General features: G+C 52.9%; 2 protein-coding genes across 3 annotated transcripts in view; one reads left to right on the plus strand and one right to left on the minus strand.

The window, feature by feature from the left end:
• Positions 1-2,940, minus strand: part of OTOG (otogelin) — an 87,251-nt gene extending 84,311 nt beyond the window's left edge. The window contains exons 1-3 of the mRNA XM_012654274.1: positions 2,844-2,940; positions 2,368-2,428; positions 2,140-2,200 (exon numbers count right to left, since the gene is read on the minus strand). Coding sequence (XP_012509728.1) covers positions 2,140-2,200; positions 2,368-2,428; positions 2,844-2,940 — 219 coding nt within the window. The remainder of the gene's footprint in view (positions 1-2,139; positions 2,201-2,367; positions 2,429-2,843) is intronic.
• A 2,567-nt stretch (positions 2,941-5,507) lies between these two features.
• USH1C (Usher syndrome 1C (autosomal recessive, severe)) overlaps positions 5,508-9,985 on the plus strand; it is a 48,532-nt gene continuing 44,054 nt past the window's right edge. For both annotated transcript variants that reach the window (XM_012654231.1, XM_012654232.1), the window contains exon 1: positions 5,508-5,647. In XM_012654231.1, coding sequence (XP_012509685.1) covers positions 5,612-5,647 — 36 coding nt within the window. In that variant the 5' untranslated portion in view covers positions 5,508-5,611. The remainder of the gene's footprint in view (positions 5,648-9,985) is intronic.

Genomic DNA, 9,985 nt, shown 5'->3' on the forward strand with positions numbered 1-9,985 from the left:
TAGAGACGGGGTCTCGCTCTTGCTCAGGCTGGTTTCGAACTCCTGAGCTCAAACAATCCGCCTGCCTCGGCCTCCCAGAGAGCTAGGATTACAGAATAGCGTTTTTAAATACATAAAATGACACATAATGTTACAGAGGAAATTAATTGTATTGCAATATCATCGTGAATATATTTTATAAAAATGTGTTATTTTAGTAATATTTGTGCTTCTTTATTAACACATTAAATCAGCAGGCCTCACCACTGCCAAAGTTTTAAAGTAGCAACGAGATAAAATGACACATAATATTACAGAGGAAATTAATTGTATTGCAATATCATCGTGAATATATTTTATAAAATGTGTTATTTTAGTAATATTTGTGCTTCTTTATTAACACATTAAATCACAAGATCTAGCAGCAGGCCTCACCACTGCCAAAGTTTTAAAGTAGCAACGAGCCAAAATGATATCTTGAGATATCAACAACTATCAGGTGATAAGGAAAATATCTGTGAATTCTGTTGGTGACAGTCACAGACACTGATAATACTCCTGTGGTTTGCAGACTGTGGTAATAACTAAAAGGGATGCTAAATTTCTGTTGGATTGAGGTTCCTATAAATAACAATGCATTTTTTTCCTATCCAAGTTCATGAACCTCCTCGTCTACAGCAACAATTCTCTAGAGAATGGTTGAGCTCTGTAGGGGTGGGGCAGTGCTGAGATGAAGGTTGGTTGTCCGCTGGTCTGAGACCCACGTCCACTTCCTTCCCGAGGAGGGCATTCCCGATAGGAGCCCTCAAGTGTCCTTGGTACCTGGGCCTCTGTTCCCTCACCTCCACTTCAGCTGCCTTAGAGGGAGGCCATTCTCACTCCCTGTTGCTCTAAGGGGTCATGTGAGAAACCCGCCCAGGTTGCCTGGTCCAGACACTTGTGACCCTTCCCCAAGGAAAAGCAGGGAGTGCTTATCCAGGAAACCAGCAAGGAAGGAAGCCCGCTGGGGAATGAGGTGTTGGATAAGGATCATTTCCTCCACTAAAATGCAGGGATTCCTGGAGTCCTGTGGGCATTCATGGTGCAGAGGGACAGGCCTGGCTCTGCAAGGGACAGACTTGGCTCCACATGCCTATTGTGGGGCATTGGCAAGTCTTCCACCTACCTCAGTTTCCCTATCTATAAAAAGAATGACTACATTACCTTTCAACTCAAACTGTAGCTGACTGTTTCTAAAACTTGAGACCTGGAAGAATGGGCTGATGAGAAGTAAAAGACCCAGGAAATCCACATTGGAGAGGAAGCATGCCCACTCCATCCTACCTCTCCCCACCTTGGGGCCTTCCTATCTATTTCCAATGGCAGGCAGTTGGGACTCGTTGCTACTATTAATATAAAGGATGCTCCCCCACCTGCTGGCTCTAGGGGCTGCCCAGAGCTGATCACGGGGGGCACAAGCTGCTCTGGGGGACCCGGTGGGTAGAATTTGGAACATGTCTGTGGTTATAGAAGGAAAGCGACAAATGCAGGCCAGGAGTAGAAAGGGAACCTGAGCCACCTGATTCAGAGACCAAAGAAGTTTGGCAAAGGGAGAAAACAAAACTGCCACCTTTCCCATGAGCATGAAGGATCCTGGCAGGGTAGGCAGGGAATGGTTAAGACTCAAAGGACAGAAGCTCAAGACTCTGCTTCTCAACCAGTCCTTCCTTACACCCTCCACCAGGTGGCCCCATCTTTGTCTCGCCTCTGGGGACAGCATTCCTGGGGCTCTGCTCAGGGTACGGAGGGGGCCTCCGACAGGGTCCAGGGCCTTTCACAGGCCAGGCCAGGGGGCAAAGAGAACTCAACTCTCCCTAACTCTCATCTTCCTACTTTCACCAGGGGGAGGGAGCACTTGGCTGTCTCCTGAAAGGGCCTTGGTGCCCATCTCTCCTGGGAAAAAAGACAAGCTGGCTACAGGGCCCCAAGAGGTTAGGAAAGTGGGAATAGAACTATTTTATAAATTTGCACACCTCAGACACATACTGGGAACCTGTATGTCCAGAGACAGCCCTGTTGTAACCTCTGGAGCTCCCTGCCAGCCTCACACCTGCACAGAAGTAAGTCCCTGCCCAACAAAGCCTCCTTCCCCAGGCTTCCCCTTACCTGGCCTCCCTTTACATGGCCTCCCATCACTGTTGTAGCGTCCCCTATGGTGAGGGTCGCCTCCTGGTGGCTGCGGCTGGATGAGAAAAAAGTCAGGCATGGGCAGGGGGGCTAGGAATGCGTCATGCCTCCCCACCACCCCCTGGCCCGCCCCACTCTATATGCTGAATCCCCAGGGTCTCCTTTGCTAGGAATAAAGATGAAAGCAGCAGGTGGGGCAGCCACAAGCGCACACCTACTCACCTGGCTTCCCTGGTGGGCTCTGGCTGCAGCTCTGCACTGCCCCATGGTGTGGGTGCTGCGGCTGGGGTGGGGGGATTATTCTCCACTCAAGCTTGGCCTCCCTTTGTTGGAATCTCCCACCCTCGTCCCCACATCACCCACATTCCCCCATTCCCTCTCCCTGCAGCCTTCTCAAATCCTTTCTCTCCCCTCCTTGGTGATCCTTCTCCCACAGGGATCTCCCTGTTTGCTCTCACTCCTTGGGCCCCCATTCTCTGCAGTTCCACATCTTAGGTCTCTTCCACTCCGCCCAGCTCAGGACTCTTTCCCCTCGGGGTGGCAGGCTTGTATCTCTTGCCTTCCGTGTCCCAGTCCCCAGCCCTACCCCCGGACGTCCCTCTGCCCTCTTTCAGACCATTTTTCTTTCCTCCCTCTCCCCAACCTGCCTAGGCCTGTTCCCCCAGCCCCTGACCTCCCTGAGCCCACACCCCTCTCACCGAGACGCTCTACCCGCAGGGACTCCCCTGCCGGCTCACCCCGGGGCAGCCAGACGCAAGCGAGCAGCCAGCAGAATGCAGGCGCCAAAGCTCCCATAGGGGCGCGCGGGACAGGGGAGCCTGAGCGTAGGGCCAGCCTCCTGAGGTGCGTCTCCCCACCAAGGCAGGGTCACGCCTCTACTCCACCGCGGGCTGTGGTCCCTCTCCCTCTCATGCCCCAGGGCTCCCCTGGCCCCTCCTCCCAGGCACTTGGCTCCTCCCCGAGCTAGAGTGACAGGACTGCCCAGTTTATTACCATAATGTAGGCTCCGGGAGATGGCCCAATCTTTGCCCTTCTTGGCCTGTGGCTACCCCTCCCCAGAGGAGGCTGGATTGAGATCACTCAACACCTACTCCCCTTCCCCTTACCTAGGTCCTGCAAGCCCCTACACCAGAGACCCAAGATGCTGGTGAGTCTAGCCCTACCCTTTCTTTTTCCAGAGGACCACACTGAAGCCCTGGGACATGCCACTCAAGTGGTTAGTGGGCAGTAGGGGAGCCAGGGCTCGGACCTGCCGAGTCCTAGCCTGTGCTTCCACCACTCCCCACTACAGTTCCACGTGGGCCCCAAATCCCCACCCTATGCCCAGTTTTGAGCGCCTCTAGGGAATGGCTCAAACCTTAGTCCTCTGAGTGCCCAGCACCAGCTCCGGCCCCAGCTCAGGAAATGTTGACTGAATGACAGAAGTGCCTCATACTCCTATGTTATTGCCCCCATGGAGGCCATATTTTGACAAAAACAACTTTAATTTTGTAAACAAGGTACACTCTCTGCCCAGGAGAAATTTTTAAATGGTGAAAAGGTGGGATTGAGAGACTTGGGAACCTGTACATCATTCACTTGGCCAACACTTAGGGGACACCAATTAGATGCCAGGCCTTGCAGATAATTATAATGGTGGTGATGATACTGGCCCCAGTAGACCCCTGGGCAGGGGTACAGATCTGGGATGCATTCATTCATTCATCCATTCAACGAATTGTTGAGCCACACACTGTTCCATGCCACACACTGTTCTAGGCATATCATGGTAAGTAAAGCACACATAGCTATCCTCACACAGGAGGAAGCCACGGGCATAGATGGGAAGGTGAAGAGAAGAAAGCCAAGGATGGAGCCTTAAAGAACCCTTGTTAAGGAATGGGTGAAGGCACAATGTCTCAGAGGAAGCTTGGAAAAGAACGGTCATGGGAGAGGAGATCCAAGACTCAGTGCTGTCCTCAAAACTAGGAAGGGAGCATTTTAAGACGGAGGAAGTCGCTGGCAAGGACATGGCCATGTTAAAAAAGGACTGGGGTGGCCAGTGGACTGCATTCCCCTGGGTAAGGACAGTCACCCTTACCTTCCTGGATTCCAAATATGAAATAAACATCCGTAGAACATATTTTTATAATGTAGAGAATCAATGAAGTAAGTTGGAGGTGGATATATTTTGTGTGGTCTTTTCTGGACCATTGAAAATCCCACAAGTCTTTCCATTGACTTAATAGTTAATGCTATGATGAGAACATAGATAATATTTTAAGGTTCTTCTCCAGGAGAGATTTACATCTTAAACTAGACAATGATTTACCCCAAATAAGAATAGCCTGCTTGCAAAGCTTCAGTTATTAGGGGAAGGATGCAGAAAGGGAGTCTTTAGGCACCCCGGAAGTTACAATTGTAAGTGGTTACCTGATGTGAGCTGCTGTCCATCTCCTTGCTGGTGCCCCTGACATGGCGCAAAGGGGTCAGGTGCCTACCCTGGGTTAAGTTTAGGCATACACTCTAAAGTCCCCCCATCATCCACACATTTTTATCACCCCTCACCTGGCTGGGGAAGTCTCAGTCTGTCCCAGGCCTGGTTCGTCACTACTTTGCACCCAGCACTAGATCTAGGAGCTAAGCAAATGTTCGCCGAATTGAATCAAATGAATCAGAGGGTCTGGACCCCAGGTAAAGGTCAGCCGTAGATCAGGATGTCACTGCCAGGCTCTTCCACGCTTCGCTTCGGTGGATGTGTGTGAGTGGGCTGGGTTTAGTTTTTGTTTTGTTTTGTTTTGTTTTGTTTGGGGAGTGCTAGGGAAGGTGAGAGAGGAAGTTGGTTGAAGGTGGCACTCCCACGCACTGGTTCAGGCCCCTGCAGGGTACAGGGAGACCCAGCCCTGCCCCCAAGGAATTCACAGATCAAGGACTGATTTCTTCCCCAGTGGGAGAAGGGCTTGCAGAAGGCCATGATGGAATGTACGCTGAAGGTGAGATGCGTGGCCAGGGCTGACAGCCTCAGGAGGGCGGATGGGCCTCTACTTGTGTATCCAGAGAAAATTGACTAGATTACCCCACCCCCTAATCACTCACGTGAAGAGCCTCGCGACCTCCACATTCCTGCCCCCACAAAAAAGTCCCAAACCTCCTCCCCACGTCTCCGCGATCCTCTTCCTCAACTGCATGAGTTTGGGGACCACTCCAAAAGGAACACCAGCCTAGAGCCCAACTACTGCCACCACCAGCACTTGCTCATGCGGCTTCAGTGGGAGGCAACGATTCGGCTCAGGTGTCTTCCTGCCTCGCAGCTGTCACTCCTGTAGCGGGCCCGCCCCGCCCAGGCCACGCCCCCACAGAGCCCAGGCCCCGCCCCCAGTTCCGAAGGCGGCTCGGGCTGGTAGCTGTAGCAGCTTCTCCCAGGTCCCGGCAGCCGGCACCTGAAGTAGCGGGTCGTGTGACAACGCGGGCTCCATCTGGCCCAGCCATGGACCGAAAGGTGGCCCGAGAATTCCGGCACAAGGTCAGAGCTACGGGGGGGCGCCCCAGGCCTGGGGACTCCGAAATCCTGGGCAGGGTGGGTGGGGAATGGACACGCGGTCGCTACCCCTCCCTTTTCCACCCCGGCCTGATGGCTCTGGGTGGGCTGGGACACCCGAGGGTCGTCTGGCTGGCCACAGGGATCCCCAGTAAAATGAGGGAGGGGACACTGGGACTCCAAGTGTGGGGACTGCTAAACTGACAGATCTGCTGAAAGTGTCCTTTCTCCTTCTGCCCTCCAGGGGCTGGGAAGCCTCTGGGGTTGGAATTCCTTCCAGCCTTGGCCCGAGACAGGCCACTTCTTTGAATGTCTCACCGTGGCAAATGCCCCTCTCTCCTCGTGCCCCCAGCTCAGGACTATTGAAGCATGTGGAGGGAGTCTGGGGCAGTATCTGAGAGGTGAGGATTGACAGAAAGGACACTGGATGTCTTTCTCTGCCCTTTGTCCCCAAACAAGAGTTAGAAGCATTTCGGTGAGCCCCCTACTGCCTAAGGGCATTTCCCAGGGCCATAGAAGTGGCTGAGGAACTGGTGCTGGCCGGGAGGCAGGGAAGGAGGGCAAAAGGTTGGGGGGCGGCAGTGTGGGGAGCTGGGCTCTGGCCAGCCAGATGCTTGAGGCAGAGCCACATCTACCCTGGTGTGTGCCAGTGAGGGGCCTCATTGGTGGCCTGGGATCCTCAAAGACCATCACTGGAAGCTGACGGATTTTATCCAGGGCACTTCCAGAACTATTCCCAAGCTGTGCAGGATCCGCTGAGTCCCTGAGGCCAGAGAGGGCCATTCAGGAGACCCAGTGGACCTCCCCACCAGGCCTTAGGATGCTTCAGAATCTGGGGGACAAGCCAGGGGTGTCTAGAGCTACCCAGAGGCCCTGCCTTAGAGGTAGGCAACTGTGTAACCTGAGGCTCTCCCAAAGCTCCCAGGGGCAATGTCTTTAGACCAAGCCTAACCCCTGTCTAGGTCTGAGAGGCTAAGCTCAGGCAGGCAGGGTCAGGATGCTTAACCCCTTCCTTCCCGAAGAGAGGCCCAGAGGAGCCCAAAGAGCCAGCTGATATGGGGGCCACAGGGGCTAAGGGCAAGGGGCTTGGGGCCATGGGCAACCAATCAGTAATTTGTTTAATGAACATGTTTTGAGCACCCACTCTGCCAGACCCAGTGTATGCCCTCAAATTGCTGATGGTATGAGTGGGAGGCAGACCCTATGCTAGTAATTACCCATGGCTGGGTGATAAGTGTTGGGACCAAGGTTTGGTAGGGGCAGGAAGGGAGACAGCTCATACTGGCAGAAGTCTCCTGAAAACAAGGCCTTGGGCACCCCCGATCCTGCTTCTGGGGGTGAGAGATAGCTGGAAGTTCAGCAGGAGTTTGGGGGCTGGCAAATATCAAGGGGCGCATGTGACAGTGTTGACCAGTGCATCCTGTTGCAAAGGGACGTGTGGGGAGAAATTTCAGCCAGGGAGGACATTTGGTGGGTGTAAATTTCAGGCACTGCACTTAGAAGCCGCTCAAGCTCCCATCCCCCGCCCCAAGACTCAGGCTTGAATTTCACTTTCCTGCCTCTGGGCTGAAAGTAACGTCAGTCTTCTTTTCCCTTCTACCCGTGAGGTGTCTACTCTGCCTCTTTTGCAAGAATCACCTCAGAGCCCTTGGTGTCTGACTCAGCCCCAGGATTCGCCCCTGCTCCTCCTCTTCAGGCCCCGTAGGCTGCAAAGGGCCTCTGACCGCCATGTTTCCTCTGCCCTGCTCTTCGTCATGGCAAGTCATTACCTATTAATGCCCCTGTGCGCATGCAGGGCGGGCGCCATGCTGGTTAAGGCCTGGGCTGGACTTTGTGCTCTGCTGCCTCAGAGACCACAGCAGCCTTCCCCTCCCAGGCTGAGGATCACCCAGGAGCTGGGGAGAGAGGATGAAGCAGCAGAGGATAGAGACGGGGCACACCAACACGCTGGGTGCAATCTATAGCTTGCAGTTTGCTTTCTAGAGGTCCCTACTGTAATGTTTTGGAGCAGATTTTCCCCTGGGGAATGTTTGTAATCTAAATCCTTGGTGGTTGGAGGTAGTATTTAAAGTACTGTGTTATAATGGAAAGTGCTGTGTGACCTTAAGCGAGTTGCTTAATCTCTCTGTGCCTCAGTGCTCTAATCTGTGAAATGAGGAGAACGATATTTTATGTAAAAGGTCATTGTGAGTGCTGAGTGAGAGCTACATGTATGTAGGGAACTTAAATAGACCTTGGCACACAGGGAATCCTCAACAAATGTCCACTGCTCTTCCTTATTATCTGCAATTGGCAGAACTAGAGTCAGATCTCAACCCTGTCACTGTCAGTGAGACCTTGGGAGAGCCACTTAATCTCTCTGAGCTTTAGTTTCCTCCTAGTGCTTACCTCACAAGACAGGATTAAATAGGAACTCAAAGCCTGGCTGCTCTGAGCCGGTAGTAACCACTCTGCTCCCAGCCGAGACCTGCAGAGTGTCCTGTTGTATGAGCCAACAGGCTCCAGGCCTCTGCTCCTCTGGGCTTGTACAGATACCCCAAGGCCACACGCAGCATTCGCTGCCCTTCCAGTAACAAGTCACAGCCTCCGGCCAGGATGGGAGGGGACAGGACACAATCAGACACAAAGTTTCTCCCTCCGAGAACCAGCATTTCACAGGAAGACTGCTCCTGCTCACAGCACCTGCACGTTGCAAGAATTTGGTTACTCATTTGCTCACAAAGTATTTATTGCCTGTGCTGTGATCGTACACATGTGAGTATCTCTGGTGTGCCCTGTGGGAGGCCAGGCATCTGTGGGTGGAGTGGGATGAATAGGAAGGTCAGAAAGAGCTCCTGCCTTCTAGGAATTTGCCAATCATTCATTTATTCATTCATTCATACATGCAATACATAATGACTGAGCTCCTAATATATGCCAGGTGGTTCTCTAAGCATTGAAAAACAAAACAAGGTCCCTGCTGGAGCCCCTAGAGAGCACATTCTAGTGGGGAAGACAGGCAATTAACAAGTGAACCAAGAAAAGTATCGTATAATGCCAAGTAGTGATAAATACTATGAAAAAAACAAACTGCGATGAGAAGGTAGGGAGTAGCGAGGTGGTGCTTTCTGTAGGGTAGTCAGGAAGGCCTCTCTAAAGAGGGGACATTTGAGCAGAGTCCTGGAAGAAGTGAGGGCAGGGGCCATGGGGATATACGTGGAACAGCATCCTAGGAAGAAGGAACAGCAAGCTTAAAGGCCCTGGGGCAAGCATGTGCTTGCCTGTTCGGGAACAGCTAGCAGGACAGTGTGTCTGAGAGGAGCTGTGGAGGGGAGAGCAGTGGGAAATGTAACAGAGGGCTGGTGGGGGCCTTATAGGCCATGGTCAGGACCTTGGGTTTTGTTCTAAGGGTGATGAGAGGCCAGCAGGGGGGAGTGACCGATTTACATTGGAAAGGGATTGCTCTGGCTGCTCTGTGGAGACCTGACTGAGAAGGCCAAGAGTGGCGGGGGACCCCAGTCAGGAGGCTCCTAAAGTAGCCTAGGCAGAGTTGGGGCTTAGCCAAGAGTGAGAACGGGTCAGACTCAGGATACAAGTGAAAGGAGAGACTGACAGCTTTGCTGATGGGTTGGCTGTGGGTGTGGAGAGAGAGGCGTCAGGGGTGAATCCACATTTTGGGAGCAGCAGGTTGATGGAGACAGAGCAGGAAGTGGTGGAAACCAAGAATTCCATTTTGAATGTTTGGAGTTTCAGATGTCCATTAGACCTGCGGTCACCAGCCCCCAGCCGCAGCCCATTACCGGTGCATGGCCTGCTAGGAAACAGGCCACTCATCACCGCCTGAGCTCCGCACCACATCCCCCCACCCGTGACACCCCAGCCCCCATCCCCAGTCTGTGGAAAAATTGTCTTCCATGAAACTGGCCCCTGGTGCAAAAAAGGTTGGGGACCGCTGCATTAGACCTTCGAGTAGAGAGGTGACTGAGAAGGCGGTAGGTCTAGGCCAGAGACAAGCCTCGATGTGTCCTTGGGGTATAAATGGTATTTAAACCCCTGAGACTGATGAGGTCACTTAAAGAGATGGGACAGAGCTTGGGGCACCCCAACTTTTAGAGAAGAAGATGAGACGAAGCAACAAGTGAGGCAGGAGAGCCAGGAAGAAAGCGCGATCACTGTGCCAGGCACTGGTCAAATGCTGCCAACTAGTTGGCATGACAGGAGCCCCTTGAAAAGATGGAGGGTCTGTCTGTGGCCTTGGCGGTGGTGATGGTTTCACAGGTGTATGTTTATCCTCAGACTCATTGGGTTAGGCCGGGCGCGGGGTCTCACGCCTCTAATCCTAGC

Source organism: Propithecus coquereli, unplaced genomic scaffold (assembly GCF_000956105.1).
Source record: "Propithecus coquereli isolate 6110/MARCELLA unplaced genomic scaffold, Pcoq_1.0 Scaffold44, whole genome shotgun sequence".
NCBI classification, from domain to species: domain Eukaryota; kingdom Metazoa; phylum Chordata; class Mammalia; order Primates; family Indriidae; genus Propithecus; species Propithecus coquereli.